The sequence below is a fragment of the Babylonia areolata genome, chromosome 1 (assembly GCF_041734735.1).
Source record: "Babylonia areolata isolate BAREFJ2019XMU chromosome 1, ASM4173473v1, whole genome shotgun sequence".
NCBI lineage: Eukaryota > Metazoa > Mollusca > Gastropoda > Neogastropoda > Buccinidae > Babylonia > Babylonia areolata.
Window position 1 is genome coordinate 42455312 of NC_134876.1, and position 27500 is coordinate 42482811.

Here is a 27500-nt window from a genome sequence, read left to right on the forward strand (position 1 = left end):
GCATAAATGAAGATGATTATTATTATCATTTTTTTTTTTTTTCTTTTACTGAGTTAATCCCACCTGTTGTCAGATGCACTTACAGTTGCATGGTAAGTGGTTGATTGATTGTTATTATAATTGTGGTCATTATCCTAGTTATCTTTTTCACCTTGCTGTTAGCAGTGGTTTGACATGGAGAGATTGTTGTTGTTCAGGCGAAAGAAGAAGTGCATTCGCTATCTCCGGGAGGACGGGGCCAGCTCAGAAGGGGAGAACGATAATGAGGACGACGACGGCATGGACGGTGCATCGCATGTGGGGTCCCACCCCTCCAACTGTGACACAGACTCCGCCCACGAGCTTGACCCCGCCGACAGCCCTCGACCCCTCCACCACCACCCCCAGCTGGACCCCCTGGACCAGTCCCCTCACTCCCCACTGTCCCCGCTGATTCCTGAAGAGAGGGAGGAGGAGAGAGGAGTAGGGGTGGACGCCATCCTCGGCAGCAGCAGGAACGTGGGCCTTCCGTCTGTGGCTGCCACCACCACTGCCCCAACCCCCTCCACCTCCTCACCGTTCTCTCTCTTCTCCTCCCTCCCTCCCCTGTCTTGCCTCTCTGCTGTCCCTCCCCTTTCTGTCCCCCCTCACCAGATGTCTCTGTCGTCATCGTCAGTGCCCCACAAGGTGGAGTGGTCCCCGCCATTCTCTCTGGGGCCCACCTAGTGGGGGGTGCGGGTGGGCATTGCGCTTGTGTCCCAGTTGGTAGAGTGGGGGTCTGTGGGCATTGTCACTTTGGTTGACTGGCTGCCTGAGGGGGTCGGCCTGTGCTCTGAGCAGGGTCTGTGCTCCCAGACATCATGTACCCAGCATAATACACACAACCTGTTCTTCATCATCGTCATCATCGTCGTCGTGCCAGTTCTGCATTATCAAACTTGTTTTTCCCCCGCCCTTGGGAAGAAGACTAAAAAGTGATGATGATGGTGACTGTGGCTTTTTGGAAGGACAGAGAAGCAGCGTTGTAAGGGGAACCAAGCTCCTTCCAGCTGTGGAGAAGTATTGTGTGGCTGTGAGAATTTGTGATGGATGCCAGAGGGAAAGGGAACTCTTGTGACAAAAAAGAGGCTGAGAGTGTGATGTTTGTTGTGATGACGTAGTGCTTGGTGGAGCGCTGTGTTCAAATGTTTCACAGTTCATGAACTGCGTGCCAGCTCTGGGCTGGGTCAGGGTGCTAGCCTTTTTGTGGAGGGGAGAGGGGGAGGGGGACTTTGCAGCTGAAAGCACTGACATGTGCACAGGTCACTGATGTCTGGAGGTGCAATGTGGGTGCTGGGAATGGGGCTGGCTCTGAACCGCATCATGAACTGCCCTAAAGATGTAAACCTGCTTGTAGAACATCTTGAAATCTTTTTTTTTTTTTTTTCCCCTGAAGAACGGAAAACAGAGAGGGGCAAAAGATGGCTACAGCTAAGCTGTGTTGACAGGAGAAAGCATCATGACATTTTTCCACAGTCCGAACCGAACATCATCACCATTATGTCTTCACTGGTTCATACAAAGGGGATGGGTGGATGTTTGGACGGGTGTGTGTGGGGAGGGAGGGGGTGGGGGCGGGGGGGACAATCAAAGCTATGATGAACTCTTTTCAGTCCTGCCTGGTCAGTACCATCGCACAGAAACTACAAAACCATCGTACAAGGTGGGGGGCGAGGGGGTTGGGGGGGGGGACTAAGCTTCCAGTTCTGTGACGGATCCTGACCTGCAGAAATACGTTGTCAACTGCGTGTGGTTCGGTGTAAATATATTGACTTGTCCGTGAATGTGTTGGCTGTTGATGGTCTGGTCTCTGTGTGCTGCCTGCTTGTGTGTGGGGGGCAGAGGTAGATGTGTGACGATATACGGTGCAGACAGAATGAAGGAGAAGAAGTGTGGAATGACATCCGGGTTGTCTGCGACAGACTGGAGTGAGAAAGCTCTCTACCGCCTCTATTATTACATGTATTTAGAGTTATTGTACCGAAGCATTAATGTCGGACCTGATTGGAAATTCAGCATTGTTTTGGTGTGGAACAGTAGTTTCAACACTTCTGATTGATTCTGTTCAAACTGTTTGGCGTAGGAGGACATTTCTCGGTGTGTGGGTGTGTGCATGTGTGCGTACATGCCTGAATGAATGTATACGTGTGCATGCATTTGTGGGTGTGTATGTGTTTGAGATGAAGAGCAAGAAAGATACCTGTATGGGTGTGCAGTTCTAAGTGAGTATTCAGGGATGACTCTGCCAAACAGATTCCATTTCTGTGGTTGAAATTTGTGCCTAGGAAGAGTGTGTAAATGATGTCTTGATGTGTGGACTGACTTGTCATTTGAACTGTCCCTGTTTTCAGTTCCTTATCTTCTGTAAACCTACCACTATCCTGTTGTTGTTTTTTTGTTTTTGTTTTGCCATGTTCAATTGCTGTCTGGTTGAAACTTGACACAGGCTTAAGTTCCAAATTTAGACTGGATTTGAATTTATTCTCAAACGTATAGTAGGTTTGATCACAATTTACATGTGGAGAAATGTTGATCTAATTCTATGATGTGATGTTGTTTTTGTTTTTGTTTTTTTTGCTTATTTAAAACCAGATAGGTGGGCAAAAATTGTCTGGATAACTTATATCAATTCTCTGGGTAAATGGTGAAGCAAAATAGTGATATGAACAAACATAAGGACTAACCACCACTGATTTTTTTTCTTACTGAAAGGAGCAAAACTTGAACACAACGGCAGCTACTATGGGACGTCAGAAGCACATCTGAAAGATGAGATATATTTTTCTCTCAGATAGAGGTGTGCTTTTTTTTCTTTTTTTTTTTTTTTTTTTTTTTTTTTAGGTGTGTGAAGCATGAGATGTCTGCAGTGAGAGAATTTCTTTGGCATAACAACACTTTCAGCTGTGATTTAGAATTTTTATTGTTTTTTTTTTTATGCGGACGTCCTCAAAAGTATGAATTTGCACACATTAATTACAGAGCAGAAAGCTTAAATGATATATATATATATATATATATATATATATATATTTAATCTTCCAGTCTCGTTTTTAAATACTTTTTTCCCTCATAAATCTATCAAGGAAGGAAAGTTGGCTTGGTGTCAGCTGACCCAGTCAGCTCTGTTGTATGGAAAGATGTATGTTGAGTATTAAAAAAAAATCATTGAATTAGTGGAAACAAAACTTCCTTTAGAAGTGTTCAGTTCAAAACAACATTATCCTGTTTCTTTATTTATAAGATAGGGCACTTTCTGAAGTATACATGACAAATGTATGTAAGCCAGGAAGGAGACAGTGGGTGTGGAAGGAGGCTACTAATTTAAGAAATAAACAGAAAAAGTTCAGATCCAGTTTGTGATTTTCATTAAGAAAAAATAAGTTTGTTCAGGACTCATTCAACAAGATCACATCATTTCCTACCGTTCAACACATATAGATGTGTTTCTGAAATGGAAACAATATAAAAATGTTATGTTTAATATAAATTATTATATATATATAAAAAAAAAAAAAATTTAAGTTATGTTTGTTTTTACTATGTTAAAAAAAAAAAAAAAAAAAAAAAGTAGAACCCTTATGGAATCGCATTGTGTTGGTATTATTCCATCAAAGCAAAGTTCCATGCAGGAGACAGATAACTTGTTGGATATGTTGCCGTTTATAGGGGGGGTGGGGGGTGGGGGAAACAACCCCACCCCACCCCACACACACTAATTTTATTTCATGTGGTACACAATTCATTTGTAACATGTTATACAATATGATGTACTCTAAGGGAGCCACGATTTGGCCCCAGAGAAATGTGGAGAGGATTTGAAAACAAAAGAAACAAAAAAAAAAGCCCAAACCAGCATGAATATGACAATCCCTAATTTGTGTCCTGAATTTTACTACAGCATCTTGTCTTATGAGCCCTTGTGATGCATGACTACTGTATCTGAATGTGTTGTCGTGAGTCTGGCCTCGTGTTTACAAGTCAAAACATGGTTTTATGATGATGATGATGATGAAAACCTTTGCAGTTCACTTCACTGATCAGTCTTAGAAACTTATGGAATAGGTATCATCGTAGATCACAATTTTTTTTTTTTTTTTTTTTTTTTTTTTAAATGCAGAAAATGAATTACCTTGCTGGGATACTTGGGAATATTGATACGACTGGTCCGACCAAGCTGGATACTTAGAATGTTAGTACAGCTGGTCTAGGATGAATTATTACCTTTCTCATGTCATGGGTATGCAAAGGTATTGTCCAAACAATGCTCACAAGACTGGCTGTTAGGGTAGTTTCCTTTGTTTTGTTTTCACTTTATTTTGTTAATTTTATTTGTTATTCACCTTCTTGTCGTAGATAGTAATTGTTGCTGTTGATGACAGCTTTAAAAAAAAATTCAGTAGCGGATCAGTCAGAAGTTTGACTCACTAAGGTGCATGTGCATATGTGTGCGGAAGGAATAGCTGAGTTATTCTGTGTGTCAAATGGAGTTAGTGAACTGGTGGACTTTGTTTACCTTCTGAATGACACAATGTAAACGATGTAATGATCACAGACCTTCTTTGACACAGATAATTGCGCAAGAAAAAAGTTCCAATTATCAATTGTACAACCTGTTTCGTAATAAATAAAAAAAACACACCAAAATTTTAAAATCAGGCAACATTCCGGTCTCCTCTGTTCACTGAACTACAAGCCATTCAGAATTCACAACAGCATGAATTCAGTCAGGTTAAATAACATGAATTATTAAAATACTACAGTTTTCAGTCTATAAGGTGCACCCCTTGAATTTTAATTTTTTTTTTTTTTGTAACTTAGAAAAGCATCAGCTTTTGTGAATTTTAAAATCAAAGGCAGAAAAAATTTATTTATAAAAGAGTCCAGGCTCACATTTTGTATCAATTTTCTTTCTTTTTCCAGTAGTTTTATTTACTTTTATTTCAAAAAATTTTCTTGATAATTTAAAAAAGAGGGTGTTGGCTTTTATTTTAAGAGTTCCAGTATGCACAGTTGCTTTTATTTATAAATTTATAATACGAGTTCAAGAGATGTCAAGCTTTCTGTATTTTGCAATACGCACACCAATATTGCATACCATAGGTGGATGTTTAAGCAATTTCTGTTACAAATGCACTCTATAGTTCAGATTACGTATAAAGGGAATTTTGGTGAAGAAGTGAAATTTTTTTTAGAAAGAGTTTCACCATCAATATTGAACAAATCCAAAATTCACACATTTATTATTTTGTACCAGTGCATGGAATTGAAAGCGGTGTTGACGGAATCTGGTAGAAAATGTCTTGGTGTGATTGTTAGAAAAGATGAACGACCAAGCATCTTGTGTTGAAGGCCAGTCAATAACGACTTCATTTTCTGAAGATGTGTTAAGCTTTGTTATAAGTTTTGTTTTAGGAAAACACTGTACTGAAACTGAGAAGAGTATCTTTTATATGTTTTCTTTTAAATTTAAGAGAAATACACTTATTTTAAAAGGAAAAAACAACTTTTATTTATTTTGTAAATATATTTTACACTTTTCGTGTACAAATTTAGGAATTTGTGTTTTACGACGCCAGTCATTCCCCACGCATTTCATGCTTGTAGGGAGATGATGAGTTGAACTTTGCAATCAACTGCGCAATCAAACCATGAAATTTTTAAATATATATATATATAGATGTTGCTTTCACTGAAAATGTACGTTAAGATGTTTATATCATTTCAGTTTTTAAAAGTTTTCAATGTTTTATTTATCACAGTGTTGTTTAATTTAAAGCAGCTAATGTTACTGTATTTATTTTATTATATGGCAGATGACTGCAGAAGAAGAGGTGAAAAGGAAAGGGGAAATCCTCAATAATTTTCATTACTGACTTGAATGAAAGACTCGACAAGTTGTATGAATGAGGTAGATTATTTTAATTATCAATTTTTTAAATATTTTTCTCCATTGATAAGCTGTGTTGGTTTTTTATTTGAGGCAGGTGACTGCAGAAGAAGAGGTGAAAAGGAAAGGGGAAAAGCCTCAATAATTTTCATTTCTGACTTGAATGAAGACACGTTATATGAATGAGGAAGACTATTTTAATTATCATTTTATTTATTAGATTTTTTTGGTCATTGACAAACTGTGTCGATCTTTTACTCAGATGACAAAGACTGTTGAATCTTCATTGTATATCCAAAGCCACTCCTCAGACATGCCTTGAAGATTTCTCTCTCTCTCTCTCTCTTGAAAATCTACAGGGGTAAGAAAGGGGAGGAGGAGGAAGATGGCGGCATTCTGTTCTGTTAGGAGTAGGCTTCAGATACAATCCACCATTTGCAGCAGTTAACTTACTGTGTCATTTATAAAAGTTATTTTGAAAAATTTACTTAAAAATTTTTTTTTTATGTCAGATATTTTGAGTTTTCTGTCAAATGCAAGGCTTCAGATAAAAATATGTCATCTTAACATTTGTTCATTTTACAGTGAAATGTAAATTATTTCATGCTGAGATTTTAGGAGACCTCCGTTTTGTACCAAGTAACAGATTGAGTTTAAAAAAGCAACAGAAAAACTTAAACAAGATCATTTTGTGACTTGGAAATAGCATTAGAAATGGGGGATATTATCAAGAGTATTTGTGCGTCATGTTATTATTATAGCATGCAGTATTAACGTACAAAGATGTTTTGACGTTGTTTGTGATTAACAAGAAAAAAAAAAACATTCTGTGCAAATATTCTCTTTTTAAACTTTCATTGCATCATTGGATTTTTTCAGTCTGTGCATGTGTATTCAGCATCCCTTGATGAAAATAAGGAGATTCAGTTGAAGATGGTGTATGCATGCAGAGAGGTCTAGCTAAGAGACTTGAGTGGATGTTGATGTTGATGTCAAATATGTTCAGTGAAACATTGTGGGAGGGAGGGAGGGAAAGAGTTCGTGTGTTTTTGGTAAGATGACAAAGGGGTGTTTTTGCAGCCATTGCCCAGATTGATGACAGATAAGGGGAATGAACATAATATCAACATTCGTGTCACCTGGGAAAATGTTCAATATATGCTCAAGGAAGTACATGCACAGGAATTTGGATGGTCCTTTCTAAGATCACAGTAACCTCACACTTGTGGAAAAGCACTTCTCAGCCTCAAAGTCTTGTGAATGGTTTTATCCTTCGGAGTCCACTTGCTGGGTCCAGTACAGGAATCACATGTCTCATGTTTTGAATTCGCTGATGCTGGTATCACAAAGGTTTAGTTGCATATTAAAATATCACCTGACTCGTTTGACTTGTTCCAAGGAAACATTAAGTACAATTGCAGAAAGACAACCAAAAAAAGGATGGTGGCAGAGGTGGAGAAATGTGGTTGACTGATCCTTTAAAGATGTATGCTAGCGTCATTTTGTGGACTCTCTATGTGGGGAAAGGGGTATGCGAGTTATCAGTTAATATTATACTGTTATTTTTTGGAAAACGCATCTGGAACCTTATGTTGATCAGCATACATAAATATGACTGACTTTTAGCTGTAGATTGAAAGGGGAAGGGAATTACAGGAAAAAAATAGGGGGAAAATATGCTCCTGGCATATAGTTTTTGTAACTTTTTTTTTCCACTGCCTATGATTTGCATTGTGAGAATGTCACAATGGAACCCAAACTAGAAAACTGTATATGTGTGTGAATGCCTTTAACTGACATAGAACATGAGGGCATATCACAAGAACTGAAGTGAAGAGACAGCAACATCTTTTAAAGATCCATTCCTTCAGAAGACAATGTGATCATTGCTGATCAAGCGGGTATTTTGTTGGCTTGTAAAACACTGGCTTTTTCGTATCACTCTCAAATCTTATGTTCTTCATAAATCATGTATTTGAAATATGACAAGATACATCAGTTATACTAATAAATGCATTCAGTTAACACTACAGCGTTGATGTTTTTTTGGAGAGAAAGTGAGAGTTACATTTATCCTTGCATATCATGACAGAAAAATCTTTGTGTATGCTCACTTGTGGTTCACATGTATTTAGTTTATTTTGTTCATTTCAACAACACTGCTCAAACCACAAAACAAAACCCCCACAGCATCAGGAAATGATAGTCTTCTCTAAAACAAGGTGTTCTCTGTTTTTAAGTGTCATAAATAAAGGCATTAGTCCATATTTTGTTAACTGCTACAAAAAAAACAACAAATTTCTGAAAAAAAACTGTGATATTGTTTACTGAACATAAGAAAAAATATAAATATATTAAAAACCAGATGTAGATATACCAACTTTAAGTGTCTGCTTTCAACCACAGTAAATGAAAAAGACTAGCCAACATTACAAGAAGAATCATCAACTTGACCAAAAGAGCAGCAGAAAACAGGTCATTAATCTCTTATTCCACGGACAACAACAATCTTCATGCTGTAAAACTGGTGTTTACATTTTACAAAGAAAGAAATATAATATCTGAGGTCATCACTGTAAAGAATGCTGGATGGAGAAAACAACAATTGTTTTTAACAATCACTGATGTCTAAGTACATCAAAAAGATAACTGTTTGAAACAAAATGTATAATTTAGAACAAAACAACCCAGTAAAATATAACATGAATGATATCCAAGAAGAGTCTTGCATGATGAGTTACTGCGTTTAACATATGGTCTTATAAAACAACATAGAGCCACAGGAAAGAAAAAACAACAAAACAAAAATGCAAGAAACCACCCAAAATAAGTTAATCTCAATATATAATTTGTTCCACAACAAGATACCCAACTCTACCACTACAACAATGATCACCATCTTTTTACATGAGCATCCGTCAGCTGATGACTGTCATGTTTATTTCAGCAGTTCTGACTTAACTTTAACATAGATTTGGGGATTTGTCAGACATATTTCAACTGCATAGTGATTCCCCCCACACCCCCAACAATCTGATCTGCTTATTAATTATAAGATCACCAAACAACTATTATTGATTTGTCATGTCCAAAATCAGCAGAGCTAGTGCATAGACAGCAATATCGTTCTACTGGTCATTTTCAAAACACAGCAATAAATGTTTATTTGCTGAATGCGTCAGAATCCATGCTTGGTAGAATGATCCCAGAAATAGTGGATACAAAGAAAAATGGAATGGATGAATGGGAATAACTTAAGTTTTTCTCCAGCATATGTCACATCCATCAATGATTATCAGTTTAAACAATGAGGCATGAAATAAAAACTTGCCACATTTCCTCCTGTTTCATCAACAGATGATGCTTCGGGGGCTGGGGGGTGGGTGGAAATGCGTAATATAGCTGTGTCAAAAAAGACAATAAAATATATCCTGGTATGCCAGTCCTGACTGAAAATGACAAAATCCTTCATGTTGAGCAAAACAAAACGGGACTTGGGATTTGTCACTTCAATGACTTTTTATTTTTTTGAATCATGAAAAACAGGTGACACAAAGACAGAATTTTAATTTCTCATTTACATTTTTAACAAAAATCAACAATTAAAAAAGAAAAGACATGTTAACATTTCTTTCCTAGTGTGTTATATTTTACAGATCTCTGGTTTCTTGAAAGTAGAAGATGAGCATAAACACACTGTAAATAGATCTCGCAACTTTTGCACTCCTTTCAGTAGTTGGGTTAAAACTGTTATCAGTAAATGCCAAACAAGAAAAACAACAGTAGATACATGGCAATTTATCACCAGTCACAAGGCCAAAAAGCTGTCTGAAATAACAATGATGATTACACTTATGTAGACTCATTTATAGGGAAAACACGATTTTTTAAACTTGTGAGATCGATATGATGGTCGATAAGAAATAGAAAGGTAGGTTTGTGTAGAGAAATAACAAAGAGCGGACAAATCATATGCAACCCCAGCCCCACCCCCAACCCCTCCCACCGTGTCTCCACACCCTACAGCAGTCCATCTCGAACACCACAATCCCTCAAGTTGTCTCCTCCTCAGCCACCAAGAGAACACACCAGCCTCACAGGGGAATGACGCCATAGTACCACTTGTCCACTGAAAACAAAACATACAAACGCTGACCACACGTAAAAGTAAACAAAAAAAAACAAACCACGACAACCCAGTAATGAAAAAACAAAAGTAGGTCTTCATGTACCCTTTACTATTTTTGTGAAGGTAATAATGTACATCGAGAGAAATCAATGCCTACCAGTACCACTCTATCAATTCTGTATGCCATGGTTCATAATATTAATAATAACACAGTATACTTCATATATTTCCCCACGAATAAAAAGTAAATTTTAAATTTTTTCACAGACTACTCTGGATTTTAACAAGCATTTCACTGTTCATGTGCGCACGAACACAAGAATAGAATCAAGAATATTTAATCCTCTGACCCCTGTTGGAGTATAGAGGATATAACGTTAACATCAGTGGTATTTTACACCAAAAACTGAAATGTAAACAAATAAAATGAAATTGATGATATGATATATATATATATAAAGAAAAAAAAAAGCAGCGATCATATCACCATGTAATATTTCCTCTTTTTAATGAATTTCCCCACTTTCAAACACACTCTCACAGTCCCACCCACACGCACTCACACACAGATGACTACACTGAAGAAAGAAAAAAAAAATCACTGAAATTCTTACCATCCTGGCACACACACACTTATCTTCATAACAAAAGGCATAACGACTGAAAACAAAGGTTTCAACCACACACCATCATTTAACCCAAAACGGAGACCCTGAGCTTGGAGAACTGATGAAGGGAACTGAAACCATCCAACCAGCACCCCCAAAACAACAAACCAAGCCAAAAGCTGTATCATGTGAAGGCCCCATGGCCCCACCACCACTTACCCTCAGAATCAACGGGTGCCGGGTCCTCTGGCGGCTGGCTCTGAAAAAATCATCACAACGCGTTCAGTTCTACACTTCTAATGTTTAGGGGGCTAAATGTACAATTTAATGTGTTACACAAAATTCATACAGATGTGATTCATCTTCTTTTGGGGAGGGGAGTGATGGCAGGAGAGGGTATCAGTATTACATGTCACAAAGTTTCACTTCTTGAATGAACAAATACAAGAGAAGAAGAAAGGGGGCAGAGGGGGTGACTTTCAGCAAATGCTGAAAAAATGGCTTTGAATACTGTACAAAAAGTATTCAAATATATGTATTTCACCCCCACCGCCACCCCACCCCCACCCCACCTTAACCCTTTACACACACAAAGAAAAAATTCCAGAACACTGAAAAAAAAAATCTGCCTGATGAAGGGGAAAAAAAAGATGTGTTATACCTTGATAATGTGCAAAACATTTACCAGACAAATCCAAACCAAACCAAAACAAAATCCCCTCGAACTAAACACATCTCCTGTAAGTCTACTCCAGTAATTAGCAGCAACTGTCAATCAGCTCCATCTTAAAGGAGTTGACAGCTAGTGGGAACTACTGGAACAGATCGAGGGTGATTCATTCTGTGTGTGTGTGTTTTTGTGGGCTGTATCTTCCATGTTCACTCACACACAGTGGTATGAGTGGGGCGTTGCATGTCTGACCCCTTCTGACCCCACCATTAAGGCAGCCATACTTCCCCTTTCACGGGTCTGCATGCTGGGTATGTCAGTGTTTCTATAACCCACCGACACTGACATGCACTGTATGATCTTTAACCTGTGCATATGATCTTCTGCATATGTATACACATATTGTGACATAACAACCCACTTGTAAATACAAGTGAACCTAAGAGTTGTAGCCCACAAATGCAGAGAGAAAAATGAACCCCGGAGTTGAAGCCCACAAATGCAGAGAGAAAAATTGCTAGTGGAGAGGTCAACCGTGACCAGGTTCAACAGGTGCAAGGGGAGCAGAGAGGAACACTATACATTTATTAAACCAGTCTCAGGGTTCATTTCTAATAATCATTTCCAAATTCACTGTCTAGTCATCAGCCTTCTTCACTGACACCAAAATATGGAAATTGTATGGGTGGATAAAATAATAAATTATGTTTCTGCATGCAGCATGCAAGAACTGTTGTGTTTTAATGAACTCTCAGCAATGGAAAAGAGTCCTAGGCAAAATTTTAAGCAGAACAACTTTTGATCAGTAAATCATTTCTTCTTCTCCCTCAGCCTGTTGAAGAGTCACTGGGGTACCAAACAGAACTGTTCACCACTGTTCTTTGGTGAAAACACATAAGGACAAAAAAACATAAAAGGGGAGTGGGGGTGGGGGTGGGGGGTTGCACAGTGCTATTGCCATGCACTCTTCCCAGGAAAAGAAGACAGAAATGTGACAAAAATATCCAACCATCTGATACACTGGAAACGGAATAAGTAGGAGGGGCAGATAAAATCTAGGATGAAATGTATCCTTGTGAATTGGTAGTGACCTTATACTTGATTACTAAAGCATATGTAATCTACTTTCTGAAAAAAAAGAAAAAAAAGATTTAATCCAAAGACAGCAGAGTTTATAGATTAAAGATAAACCAATTAACAAACAGTACCAGTGACGTTCAAATTTTGCAAATTACATTATATTTTCCCAGTTTGGAAGTTGTTGTTTTTTTAAATCACAGAAGTGAGATATCTTTACAATTACAATACTTAATCGCCGCAAAAATTAAAAATACTACAAAAAGCATTTTATCAATTTTCCTTCACACACATTCTCCCTCTCTTTCTGTCTCTCCCTCTCTCTCTTTCTCTCTCTCTATATATGCAACTGTCTCTGTGTGTTCTCTTTGTTTGTTTTTCCTCTTTCCAAACCAGTAATCGTATCACAACACTGCATCAAGTCATTTCTGGGAAAACAAATCTGTATGGAAAGCATGAACAATAAAAAGAAAAGTTACAGAATAGACGTTTATTCATTTTTTTACACTGGCAAAGAGTTAGTCCATGGCACAGAGGAAAGCACACAAAAAAGAAGAGTCACCCTATCATCTGTCCTCTGACGTTTGTTCGCTGGACTTCCAGACAGAGAGAAAAAGTCGGGGTAGGCCTGAAAAACCATCAATATTCTTGTTGGAATCACTTGCATCTTGCCTGAGGAAATGGTGTGGCTAGATCACAAGTTCACTTGCCAAAGCTTAAAGAACAAATGAAATAAAAGATGGAAATTCATGGCTAAGATAAGATTCCCACTGCTCTGTTAAAGAATCCTGATTCTTACACAATCCCCACAGCATTGTTAAATAATCAGGATTCTTACATGATTCCCACTGCAATGTTCATGTTTCTTATATAATTCCCACTGCACTTTTAATCCCCTGACTGCTGCTGATGAGAGCGTACTTGTCAGTTAGGGGCTGCCACCTCATTAAGACAAAGCTCACGAGACAGGAGGTCAGTCACCATTCTTTATCTGCACTTTTTCCTCTTGGGATCTGCATTACTTTTCTTCAGCAAAATCAATTACACCACCTAAAAGTAGATAAAATTAATGCCACACTGATCTCATTTCACCAAACTTCAGCAGTCAAGGGTTAAAAGAATAATGATGCTTATGCCCACAGCACTGTTGTTGAAGAATCATGCATGGTTCTTTCTACTGCACTATTAATTTGAAGAATTGTGGTTCTTACACAATTCCCAAAATACTGTCAACACAATACTGAAAGCACTGTTAAAGAAATATGATTCATACACAATTCCCACTACACTGTTAAGATTCTGGATTCTGAACACTACACTGTTAAAGAAGATCATGGTCTTACACGATTTAGTTCAGCAAAATTACACTACTTATAAGTAAGTATACAAAAAGTAGAAAATAGAAAGTAAATGCACTTCAAATTGCCACAATGATCTCATTTCACCAAAGTTCATAAGTCATGGGGTCAAAGAATTATGATTCTTTCACAATCCGCACTGCACTGTTGTAAAACTGTGGTTCTTACACAATTCCCACAACACTATAAAAGAATCATGATTCTTACTAAGTCCCACTGCACTGTTAAAAAAAAAAAATCATGATTATCACACAATTTCTACTGTACTGTTGAAGAAATGATTCTTACACAATTCCCACTGCACTATTAAAGAAACATGATTCTTACATAATTTTCAATGCACTGTCAAAGGATCATGGTTCTTAAACTGTTCCCACTGCATTGACAAAGAATCAGCATTCTTACACAATTTCCACAGCAGTGTCAAAGAATCACGGTTCTTTTGCAAATCCCGCTACACTGTTAAAGATTCATGATTCTTACACAATCCTACAGCACTTTTAAAGAATCATGATTCTTACGTAACACCCACAGCACTGTTAAAGATTCATGGTTCTTTCACAATTCCCTCTGCACTGTTAAAGAATAATGATTCTTACACAATTCTAACTGCACTGTTAGTGTTAAAGAATCATGATTCTTCACATAATATTTCCTTTCCAAAACAGGAATAGGGCAGAAAATTATCTGAAAAGCATGCATCATTGCATGTCTCTGAGAAATTTTGAAGAAAAAAAAAGGGGGTGGGGGGGTGCTGAGTGAAAGTTTAATTACCTGATGCAACAGAAGAAAAATAAAAGAACAGAATGGAGTCCACCAAAAAAAAATCCAAGAATCTTGAGATGACGATAATCAGAATGACACAGATAATGATTCTTGTGATGATGACCAGGACTCACTCTTTTTCTCTAAATATCCCGACATCTGTATCATCAATTCAAATCAATGTGTCCTTCTTGTAAATGCCTTCCATGGCTAGTACTGTGTACTGTGTATGTGAAAATTCAGAACACAGTGAAAAATGGCAGTTGAGTTTTGAAATTCAGATGAAACCAGCAAAGTATTGTTAAGTGCCAGGTAAACAGTGTTTGATGTTTCACATAAGTGTTAAAATCCAAGTTAAGACAATGACAAGCTTCTGACAACTTTTAAAAGAAACTGACAGAATCAAATTATGTTAATCACTCTAAAAAAATGTGTTATATACTAAATTAGTGCGATTGTAATATGTAAATTCAGAAATATATATTCAAAATGCACAAAAACAAAATCACAGCCAGGTTGCACTTAGTACTGGTATACTGACGTTCCTTACAGGCCGGTAAGTATATGTAAAGATATCTTCTTGAAAAACAACACTGCACACACAAAGTCACATGCGCACGTTCACACATTTCACACCCTTGACATGTACACATGTTTTACCAACACCTACCAACCTTTCCCTTTCCAGCAAAAACAAGGTAAAATAGAAAACTGAACAAATCACATGGGCTCACAGTGTAAGAAATTTTGCATACACTGTACTATATACACAGACCGCAGTCATCTTTTTCACCATTACAGGATGTACTTGGATGCATCCATTCTTACAGTAATGGGAAATAATCCCAGTTTGCACATCTATGCTCTTTGCCTTTCAGGATGGGTTGCATCCCTTGAACTTGTTTTCTGTCCGTGCATGACAGAAGACTTGATTTTGCCTTCACTGTTTTAACTGTCCATCCATGTCGTCCATAACTTTCAACTCTAGACAGAAGCACAAATTATTTTTAACATAGGTGAAACCGCTGATTCTTCTCCATTTTATTTCAGATCGTTAATAAAAAATTTTAAAAAAATTTTTAAAAAGGGAAAATGAAGAGGGGGGAATCTTTTTTTCTTTTTTTTTTAATTTTTTTTTTTTTTTAATCTATCACCAGCACACAATAGGTTATAAAGGAGACACTATAATTAAGAAGGCAAACTTGTGTTGTTGTTTTTTTGTTTTGTTTTTTACATATATGCTTATATATGAGTGTGCACACACACTTTTCAAGTTAAATAACAAGCCAAGAAAGCAGAGGCAAACATCACTCTGCAAAGAGCAAACAAAATGCAAACACACAAACACTGTGCAAACAAGCAGTGAGAGACTGTTCCCAGCAATGCATTACAAGAACAAGGGCACACAAAAATTTCAGTCAACAGCAGACTTACTCCCAAATGTGTTTCTGACATTGACAGTAATGTATTACACTCCAGTAAAATATGACTAACGGGTTTTCATTCTTCTACACCAAGTAACGCAGAAGGGACAACATGCGCACAAAGCAAAAAGAGTCCCCCATCCCAACACAGAACAGCTCATGTGTTTATCAGTCCCAAATCAAGTGATACACAAAGTACGGTACACCGCATGAACAAATGGGACACACAAACCAGTAATGAGCACCCAGCCAAACCAAGCCACACAAACATACAACACAGACAGGAAAAACACACACTAACACACACACACACATGACTGACCTGTTCCAACAGACTCATGGTTGCCTCTGGGCTCACCTTGTCCTTACATCTTCCCACAGAGGAGTTAGTGCTGAAACACACACACATGTATATGTAATGCATGCACACACACACACACACATACAAACACACGAACATCATCTTTGAAAGGCCCAAATAATAAAGATATTTGAGTTTCAAATGACAAAATCCATGGATAAAAGATTTCTCAAAAAAAAAACCCAACAAAAACACAGACATCAGATTCTCTTTGTTTGAATGCAGATATATACAACATTCTCTGTAAAGCAGTTTAGTTCTCCTTCCTTTTTTTTGTTTTTTTGTTTTTTGCAAGCAAAACTCTTGGACAGGAAAACAAGACTAAATATATTTTTGAAGTTTTTATTTAAAATTCAATCTTTATGGACTTTTAATGTGGTTACTTAAGAAAGGCCAGAGAGTCTTCTGACTTTTCAAAACAAAACAAAAAACACAGAAAGAAAAAAAAAAGTTATTAGCGAGGATCAGCTCATGAATGTAAGCAGCAACTTTTAAAAATGATATGGTGCGTTTGTTTGTTTTTATTTTAACTACATTGAACAATAAAAACTTATGAGTTGAAAAACAAAAAAAATATATATATAAAAAGGAAACTTCACTGATTGGAGAAAGATACAAAATGTACAGGGCATTTCCTAACACTTTTGATATAAAAGTAGAGGTATAAGTCAACTTATTGCACCCTCATCAATCATGTAACAACAGATTTCATATGGGGACAGAGGGCAGGCAGGCAGGTCACAATTCTCACCAGCACACATCCTTGCTGGAGGAGGGGTTTTCCATGAGCTCCTGCCACTGGTTGTGGGTGGTGCTGATCACGTCCAGGGCAAAGTCCTGTCCAGCCCAAACAGGAACCAATCACACACAAACTTGCTGCTTTCACCTGCTTTAAGCTATCCTGACTGTGACGACCGTCCACTCTCAATTATACCACACTGACCAATTCTGCCTCTACTTTTAACAGAAAAAAAAACATAACAACAACCTCAAAACTTATAAAGCCATAAACAAACTTCAATAACCTTCTATGTCTTTCCTTGTATCTTTATGCAGTTTTGTTACAGCCTAAAATAATGATTTCTAATTCATATGATCAAGACTTGCTGTGGAAACAAAACAGCAGCCATACTGGAAGAAAAGGGGAATTTTTTTTTTTAGGAAACTATGTTAACATCTTCACTCAAAATACAAATATCACCAAACCATGTTGAAGACATTTCTTTTTCAACTTCAAATACAAGAAGGACAGAAAAAAGTATGAAGGTATGACCCCTTCAATGTGGGCGTTAAATTAAGTGCAAATGTAAGATGACTGGTCTTATCTTGTTTTCCCCCTCTTCTTCTGCAATAAAAAAGAAAAGAAGAATAAGGTATTGTGATTTTGCTAAGTTTCAACCAAAGTCTGCCAGATCAGACAGCTGCAGATATTGCATGACCTGATGTTCATCCAAATGTGACCAAAACAAAATCAGATTTTCCTTTGTGTCAAATTATCAAGTCTTCTGGATGCTAATCATAGTGTCAGACATTTATCTTAATTATCATCTTTACATCAGATACATTCCTTTTCTTTAAATAATCATACTGACCCTGTCTTGGCACTTTCCATCCTCGTACACTTTATTTTCAGGTTTTCCATCAGGTACCTTGTAGTAACGGAACCATTCGTATGTTGCCTGCAACAGTGCTGGGAGGGTTAATGAGATGGAAATGAGAGAAAGGGAATGAATTATGGAACACACACACACAAAAAGAATACCCCCCACACCCTCAAAATCAAAACAAAACAAATCAAAAACAAAATCTACATGAAAATACAATCCCTGAACCGATCATACAACAAATGGTATCATCATATGATGTGCAGAATTCTAAACAAATCATCACAGATTCTGAATGAATGAAATGATTCAAGAGTAAATTCTAACGATGCAAATTTATTACGTGATGATGTGCAAAAGTCTAACCCTACCCCACTAAACAGGGCATAAGCAATGCTACTTAAAATACAAGTAATAAGTACCAAACATGTGAGGAAATAGGCCACAATATTATCTGAACCTGTAAGAAGGCAACTGAAAAATCAAGCATGTGCACTCACTCATACGAAACAGGTTCATGGATTGTGAAACAACAACAAAAAACCCAACACTAAAACTATAAAGCCGGTTTAACAGGTATCACCTTACCTCCAACAATCCTGGCATTTCCTTCTTCACGTCATCAATGTCTGCACACAACAAGAATCAATGTTTATGTTTGTACAAGTAACCATTTTCATATGAGAATGAAAAAAAAAACCTGGGTGTTCCTGTTTATGCATATGTGAATATGTGTGTGTGTGTGTGTGTGTGTGTGTGTGTGTGCGTGTGTTTGCCTTGTGCCTTAGTTTGTGTCTATGCTTGTGTGTGGAAATTTAGGCAGGAAGGTTGTGGGAGAAGAGTGGGGGCTAGGGAACTGGCAGGTCAGCAGACAGGAACAATATCATCCTTAACATACCAGACAATGCCAGGGTTTTGAACCATGAACTTCACAGACACACGACAGTCCACTGCTCTGCACTACTCAACTACAGGTACAATCTACATTTTCTCCCAACAGAATCCTGAATTCAGGCCACTGGATAAAAAGAATATTGTGAAAATTTTGCCAAGCAAGGTATATCGGGGGGGCCTAGTCTGCATCAGTTTGAAATGGTGCAAAAAATGACACCAAAAGAATATTCTCAGCAGATTCCTGATATTTGGCAGAAGAGCAGTATGCAAAGACATCAGTACTAGTCCATGCTCATACCATTCAGCTTCTCAGCTAGTGGGTCAGTGACATCGATGGCGATGATTTTCCAGTCTGTCTCCCCCTCATCGATGAGAAGCATGGACCCAAGGATTTTCACTTGTATCACAGCTCCTCTCTTGTGAATCTGCAACAATCAGGTTCATCTCTGTGTTATGTACTGGCTACTGCTGTATGGTGCCTGCCCCGCATCTCTCTTGATGCAACTAAAAACAGTTTAAATACGCAGACCTGCCAACTCCCAGCACATACCACTGGAAGTTGCTGAACAGTGTCTAGCAGCAAACAGCATGTACACTCACCCTGCCAAAGTAAGATTTGAGAATACAATCTTGTTCTTTTTAATATTGCAACAACTGGCAATCAAAGTATGTAGAAAAAGACAAATTCCACTGAATGGAGGGGTGGAAATGATAAAGTCTGGTGTGGTGTTGCTTTGGGTTTGATTTTTTTTTTTTTTTTTTTTGAACGGGGGAAAGGTAATCAATATCAATTTTTGTTAAACTTAAACTAAAGCATGAAAATCTTACAAGTTTACAACAGAAGAATTATTAATCATACATGTAAAGCTATGATTTTCCCCAAGAACATACAGCCCTCATCACAGGAAATCCACAGACCTGACTTTTTTTATGGGCAGCTTAATAAAGATTCTCTGAAGGCTGGAACATTTTCATTCTAAGGCCTTGAATCTTATCAGAACCTGTGTCTGAACTGGCTAATGTCTTTAATTTATTCATTCTAACTCTTTGGAGATGTGCCAATGCTTGGGCATTGACATTCTGTCAGCTCAAAACAATGTACTGAGGCTTGGACATCGGCAGACATCAATCTTTTAAATACATCAAGCGGCGCTCAATTAAAGGAAAACTACACAGGCTTTTAGAGTGACATTTTCCTACATGCAGTTCTTTCCCTGACTGTAGACCGGGCACAAATACTACGTTTCAGTGTTGTTTTGACACATGTTGTTTTGACACACAAGTCTTACTTGATGTGAGAGGCAATATAATCTGTGACACAACAAGGTTCAGACATTAAACCTGACCTAGACACTGGTGACAAATTTTTTCATTATTTTTCCATGACAAACTTAAAGACATGCAGTTTTTACCAGACAATGTTTTTGAAAGTGATGATGAAAGTTTTGCTGACTGGCCGCTACAACGGTGTGAACAGTATGCATTTTTCTGGTTTTCAATATTTAGTGACATACTCTGAAATATTTATAAAAATGTTTATAAGCTAATTATGTATCATTTGTATGTGTGTATCATTTTGTGAAAGTGAATTTTTCAAATACTGCCAAAATATCCGGTCACAAAAAATGTCTTTGTCCATTTAACTGAGTCTCCATATGGTTGATAAAGTATATGATGTGCAGTGCTTTTTTTCCCTCGTGTGTGGATTTTCTCTAACAGACAAAAAACACAAATTATTGAAAAACACTTAAACATATCAATGACAACAACAACAAAAAACCAACAAGACTTAATAAATTAAGAATAAAAGAGTACAAGGATCCCGTTTCTGTATCACCTTGTGACCTATCTCGCACACATCTATAGGGTCGTTGTCTCCAGCAGTGCTAGTATTTTTGTCTACGTGCTTGGGATCCTCCCAGGTCTGAAACAGAAAAAAATCAATATTGTTTTACTTTTGATGGGGAAATAAACTGAATAAGTTTAACACACAATCTTTTTTAAATCAAATTTTGAAACCACCACATGATTTTATCAATGTTCAACACAGAAAGCTGCATTTCTACAACTAATACAACATTGCCACACATGTCCAAATAATCCTTCACTGTTATAGTCATTTGGCTGGTGAGGCTCAATGATGTCTATCATTCAACATACTCAGAAACACCACATACAAAGCCCCCAACCAACAAAAATGTGTAAACTTAAATCTAACAGTGTAATAATTCTGGCATAACATCTTTCACAGAAAAAAACATGACAAGGATTAAAAATGTATTTCATATTATTTATATAATGTGCATGTTAATGCATTTTTGATCCAACAAACAGGCCTGCAAAAAATGCATTGTATTGATATGCATCAAATTTTGTCTTGATAGTTTTCTCAAAGTGAAATTAGGGCCTTTTGGGGGACAGAGCATTACCACAGTCCTGTAACACCCATGTATATCTTTTTTACCTGAGGTAGTGCTCCATAGTTCCAGATGTAGCCATGGTGGGGGAAGATGTTTTTGACATAGCGTAGTTTGCCTTTCTTCACATCCTGCTTGATTGGATTCAGCTTCTCGTCTTTGCTGATCTAGAAACAATGTAACATGTCAGAATGTTATATATATATATATATATATATATATATAAATGCACAAAGGAATGAGATGTCTTCTGTAAGTTTCTCTGTCACACGAAAAATGTATGTACACATGTGCAAATATACATGCATCCATTCGTGCACATCACACATGCCTGCACAAATTTACTTGTCACTTGAACTCAAGCCAACGCACAATCCCATTCCATACTCTCTCTGCTCCCTAAACACATAGAGAACACAGTACACCACACCACACACATTTCTTTATTCTAATGGTTTTGAACAGGGCATCATTTGGTTGGGTCTGTAATCCAAGGGAGAGAACACTGATATAATATCAGCAAGAAACTCATTCCCCTATAAATGTCGTCTCCCTTTAAAGGATTGTCCTTGATAGAACAGATCTATCTTTCTTTCTGGGAAACTCGCGTTACCACCTGTGTGTGGTGTGTGTGTGCATGCATGTATGTGTGTATGTGTGTGTGATTGTGTGTGTGTTAAAGCACACAAACACCCTTGCTTGTCTGTGTGTACATGTTAATCTCACAGATATGTTTAACTCCTGAATGGGTGTTTTAAGAGTAACAGAACATGACTCATCACTCATTCAGTCGATTCCCTATGACCCTTCACTTTATTGCACCTCTTACTTCTTGATTTCTGTTCCTCTTGACACATTTACCCGCCAATTTTATTTTGTTTGTTTTCAATGGTTCATTCTGACACAATAAGCTGCAAAATCATACATCTGTTGTGTTCAATGGCTGTGATTTGACAGTGTTGCATTTTACACACCCAGCCTGAATGTAAAATTGGTGTGAGCTGGGCATTGAGAATCACACCTAAACGTGTGCCACTTTATCTTGACCTACACTGAACACGTGATAATGACAACTTCATAATTTCTAAGGCAATGTCAATGACGAAATATGGTAATCTTGTACGTGTGCATGCAAGTGTGCAAGTGCATGAGTGTACATGCATGTACATGTGTTCAGTATACAGTTCATGGCAGCTGTTTTACCATTGCATTTAAGATAGAATCTTAAACTACAATTATGGAAATTATTCTGATTCCATTGCCATTTAACACGTTTAACTTTATTAGCAAAGACGCCATGCGCATTTTTACACCAAGTCCCTACTTCTTAGTCCTGCCACCACTACTACTACCCCCAACCCCTCCTCTCCTACCAAGTGCACTCCCTAAATCAGTAAATCTTTCTCTTTTTCCCTGTCACATTTTACCACAGGCTCAAACTCAATGGGCAGTACAAAAAGCCAACAAGGCAAAACTGAAGAGCTCAAAGAAACAACTACTAATTCACACAACACAGATCCAAAAGGCACGAATCAACTGTGTTAAAAAACAAAACAAAAAAATAACAAACCAAAAAACCACACACAAAAAAACAACAGAACAAAAACAGCTGCCACACCTGAAGGCACCCACAATTAACTTTTGATCCCAGTGCATATGTTACCCATTCCTTATGAAATTAACACAGCAGATGCTGCTAGCGTAAGCAGTTTAAATGCCTTGCCTGAATGAGTGATTCAGCTTATTCAATACACCACAGAAAAAAAAGCAGCAATATACAAGTGCAGCTGAAAGAAAAGATTTCCTGGGCCTATTGTTTCAGTCCAACATGAACCAGGAAGAGGACACTCGCCCTGTTTGCAAACCTGATACTCCCAAAGGAGTAAGATTTAGTTGCCTGTGTTGTGTAGTGCTGTAAGCTAAGAACATCCTTCCAACATTAGGATTCCTGAAATGTTTGTTGTGAAAATAATTGTACCAGTACTCTATTTAGTACAATAAGATGACTTTGTGTGTGTGTATATGTGTGTGTGTGTGTGTGTGTGTGTGTTCGTTCTTGGGTTTTACATCTTCTCATTTAAGTGACAGCATGTGTGTGTGTGTGTGTGTGTGTGTGTGTGTGTGTGTGTGTGTGTGTGTGTGTGTGTGTGTGTGTGTGTGCATGTCACTATGTGTATGTAACTTGTGCACATATGGGTATACATGCATTATCAATATTTATAATTAAATATAAATATGTATCTCTGTACCTGTTTGAATTTGTGTGTACAATTTGTAACACAAACTTTAGTTCAGCAATCAATGCCTCTATATGCACATAATTCTGAGTGTGAAAACAAATTCAGAAATGGAGATATGCATTCTACACAGTTGTACGTGTGTGTATATCTTGGTTCTCTTTCTCTTTGATGAAAAGAGTTTTACATTCATGTATGTTTAACTTGATTCTCTTTATCTTACTTTGTTTTTCAAGTCATTCTCTCTTGACTGACTATGCATGTACATGTGTGTGTACAATTTGCATGTGTATCACTGTATCAGTGAATGTGTGCAAATGTCATTATGTGTGAAACAATAGTAAATATGCATCATTAAATCCGGTCATCCTCTCTCAGCTTTTCGGAAGCACAAAAGTTTTCTATAAAAAAAGAAAGAAAAAAAACATATTAAAAAAACAACAACAACAAACAAATCAGAAATGAATTGAAACCACCTGCACCATTCTATTCTGTTCAAACCATCTCCTCTTGCCAAAAGACTGTTAAGTATGTTCCTTCACTGATCGAGTCTTCCAAATCAATTTGAAACACTTATCCATCATTCAAAATGAACTACAACAGAGGAATCATGGTTGTCATGGAAATGACCCAAAAGAAACATCCTGGAGAAGTAATCACCCACTTACATACTCTGAACACTGAACAGAATGGTCAAAGAAACCTAAATGTGAATCATACATAAACACTCTCTTACGAATGTGTGCACACACACACATGTACACATGTGCAGAGCTAAGACACACCATTACAGGTTGCTGAAGTTTCAAAATTCTTTTGCTAATTGTACACTACAGAATTCATATTTTTATCTTTTTTTTGTTGTTGATCAACTTGAATGATGATGTCTGATATTCTTATTTGTAATAAGGTAACATAATCATAATGGAGCAGGCAGGACAGAGACAGACAGACAAACAAGCTAAATCTGAGCTACAATAAAATACATTTCTGTTAGATATATGCAAAAGACTAAACTGAGTTTTATTTTAAAATAAACAACAACAAAAAAACATTTTCCTCACAAGCATCCATCATACACCATTATTCAGTTCACTAACCCAAGTCGCTATAAAACAAATGGTCTCCCATGCTGACCCTCAAAACTGAAGGGCAAAAAGGACATTTGGTGAGGTGTAAACTGTAAAGAGCATCATTCCACCAACAATCAATTGTCACACAGCTGTTCACACCACCTACAGATGTGGTCAAATCAATCACCATGGGACTGAGAAGATATTAGATCCTTGCCCTCATGAGTATTGACAAGTTTCATTACACATTATTCAAATCAGGCCAACAGTTGTTACTTCAGGCCAGAAGCAAATGTCCCAGTATCACTGATGTCCAACCCAGGTTGGACAGCCAGCCATTCAGAAACATGACTATGCAAAAATACTTTACACAAATCATTCTGTTTATATCAACAAAGCCTCAGAACATTATAAACACATACACACATAAACACTCGCACACACACACACACACAAAAGAAAAAAAAGAGAAAACACACACACACACACACACACACACACACACACAAAAAAAAAAAAAAAAAAACATACACACAAAAGCACATCCACAAACATGTACACCTCCCAACTTTTTTTGTTTTTTGTTTGTTTGCTGTTTTTGTTTTGTTTTGTTTTTGTTTGATTTTCACAATTTATCTTTGCTGAAGGAGAGTACTAACCTCCATCTTGGCATTTGTCCACCGGGGGATCTCAACCACCATGTGACAGATTTTGGCTTTCTCATCAGAGTAGAGAGGAATGTCATGGAATGGAGAAATGATGTTGCCCGATGGTCCCCCTGGAAACAGCAATGTCAATCAATCCGGTCTCTACGTGTCCAATTATCACCAATATACAGACTATCAAATTCTGACTGCTAAGACACTGATATTATATCTATATATCTATATTAGTATATATAAATATAAATATATATATATATATGTATGTATGTATGTACACATCCTTCATTTGCAGTGCTTCCCTGTGCCACATCCACTCAATTCACGTTTACTTTCAGACTACTGGCATCAAAAAGGTTATTAACACTGTGGTGGTGAGGGGGTAAGCACTGTTCATAATTTCACAAATCCGCCTGCAGACAATCAATGCAAGCATGCTTTTCTAAAACCATGCTGTACAAATTGTATGAAATTTAAGACCTGCACGAAACTGTTCACCCCCTTCCTCACTCTTTCTCTCTCCCTGCCCTGAATAAGTGGGTTTTTAAAAATATTTCTAATGATCAGGAAACTTTTAATCCAGTTGAGAAACTAAAAAAAAAACAAAAAAACAACCCCCACAAGTTATCAACCAACCACCCACCTAACCAAGTAACCAAAGTGCATTTGCATTCCTCACCTGATAAATTCAATAAAAATAATAAAAGCAATATTACATACATAGCCGCTCATCTCACAAAGTCAATGAACTCGTAAGATGTGAGTAGTATGTCTTTCAGTCAGCCATAGAACTACCGGTATACTCAATCTCCGGCTCCACTTTCCTCTCCTTTGCTGGCTATCCAGCTCTTCAACTGCCCCCACTTCCCCCTCCTCTCTTCAAACTGTCATTCTAACTTTCAATCAGGTCCAGGGGACCATCTGACAAGTTTTTGACACACCCAGCACTCAATTCATCATCATCAATAACTTGTAAAACTTCTGCAATATTCTGGGTAGCATAATCTCATTTGCTGTTGTTGTAACACACTGCGGTTTCAAGCCAGTATGGTAAGGTTGTGGTACATCGTCCGCCATTTTGGAAGCATCAAGAGAGGGGAACTGACAATATCATCCAGATAATGAGATATATCAGAGCATGACTGGCTGTTGCTCCTCATGGATAATGGAAGTAAACAATTCAAGCTTTCTGACTGGTGGCTACTGGAACAAATCAACTTTAAAATAGACCCGAGAAAAATCCTGAAATGACACATGTATGTCCCAGGGTAAATAGCGAAGCATTCTTAAGATATATATGGGGCACTGAAGAGGCAAGCAAACTACCTGATCAGAACATATGAACACATGAAAAAAGAAAAAAAAGAAAAAAGAACCCATAACAAAACTTCCTATCTCTACAATGCAACATGGCAGCCCACTGGAAAATGTAAAACACCATAAAATATTTTGGTGTGAACATCCAAGATGATCTACAACCAACAAAGCCAAGACCCTAGGCTTTCTCTGGCACGACCACAAGACTGGAAACAAAAGACAAAGAAAATAATGTACAAAGCCCTTGGTTGTCCTATCCTTGAACGTGTAGCCTCTGTATAGCCAGTGACATCCAGGCCATTGAAAAAGTCAGCACCAAGCAGCAAGATGGTTCACTGACTGACATCAGACGTCTTGCGTCAGCTCTATAATCAGCTCCCTCAACTAGCACTCTCTACAAGTCAGATGAAAAAAAAAGCTATCCTGGAGATGTTTTATAAATTCCATTATGGACTCATCTCCATAATTCAGTCTGCCTACCATTAAAGATCATCAGATGGCAGGCTGAACTTCTGAAAAACACCATCTGTAACTACAACATCCTTGCCTGCAGGACACAATACAGCCAGATGTTTTTCTTCCCCTGCACCATCCTGGAATGGAACACACTGCCCCAGGAGGTTGTCACGGGTTCCCCCCACTGGCAACTTACGGAGGTATTATCAAAGATAGGCTGAATAAGCATTTAATTGAGAATAACCTTTTTATTAAATTACCAGTATAGATTTACATCTGGAAGGTCTTGTGTTACACAGTTATTATTTTTTCATACTATTCAAGACTGGATGATTATGATAACATGCCAACACTACAGAAGCCAGAATGTAAGCATTTCTCTGAGGAGAGGTCAGACACATCAACTGATCAAATGTAACCAGTGGAGTTTCTCAGGTAAGTGTTTTGGGGCCAATATTATTCATTTACTTTACCAATGATGATATGCCAGATGTGTTGGTGTATTTTGTAAAAATATTTGCTGATGACACAGACTTACTGTGA

The 27500-nt window shown here is 37.5% G+C and overlaps 2 protein-coding genes across 5 annotated transcripts in view; one reads left to right on the forward strand and one right to left on the reverse strand.

The window, feature by feature from the left end:
• Window positions 1-7930, forward strand: part of LOC143283138 (protein pangolin, isoforms A/H/I/S-like) — a 173193-nt gene extending 165263 nt beyond the window's left edge. For all 3 annotated transcript variants that reach the window (XM_076589282.1, XM_076589290.1, XM_076589296.1), the window contains one exon: window positions 198-7930. Coding sequence is in view for 1 of the 3 variants with exons in the window: in XM_076589290.1 (XP_076445405.1) it covers window position 198 (1 nt within the window). In the remaining 2 variants the exon portion in view is untranslated. The remainder of the gene's footprint in view (window positions 1-197) is intronic.
• A 1579-nt stretch (window positions 7931-9509) lies between these two features.
• Window positions 9510-27500, reverse strand: part of LOC143283158 (uncharacterized) — a 19183-nt gene continuing 1192 nt past the window's right edge. Inside the window, exons 2-12 of one of the 2 annotated variants that reach the window (XM_076589309.1) lie at window positions 25182-25300; window positions 21260-21379; window positions 20633-20719; window positions 19094-19220; window positions 18490-18530; window positions 17890-17976; window positions 17049-17134; window positions 16259-16328; window positions 12952-13017; window positions 10862-10901; window positions 9510-10034 (exon numbers count right to left, since the gene is read on the reverse strand). In XM_076589309.1, coding sequence (XP_076445424.1) covers window positions 10000-10034; window positions 10862-10901; window positions 12952-13017; window positions 16259-16328; window positions 17049-17134; window positions 17890-17976; window positions 18490-18530; window positions 19094-19220; window positions 20633-20719; window positions 21260-21379; window positions 25182-25300 — 878 coding nt within the window. In that variant the 3' untranslated portion in view covers window positions 9510-9999. The remainder of the gene's footprint in view (window positions 10035-10861; window positions 10902-12951; window positions 13018-16258; window positions 16329-17048; window positions 17135-17889; window positions 17977-18489; window positions 18531-19093; window positions 19221-20632; window positions 20720-21259; window positions 21380-25181; window positions 25301-27500) is intronic. The other variant, XM_076589316.1, reaches the window with a different exon arrangement.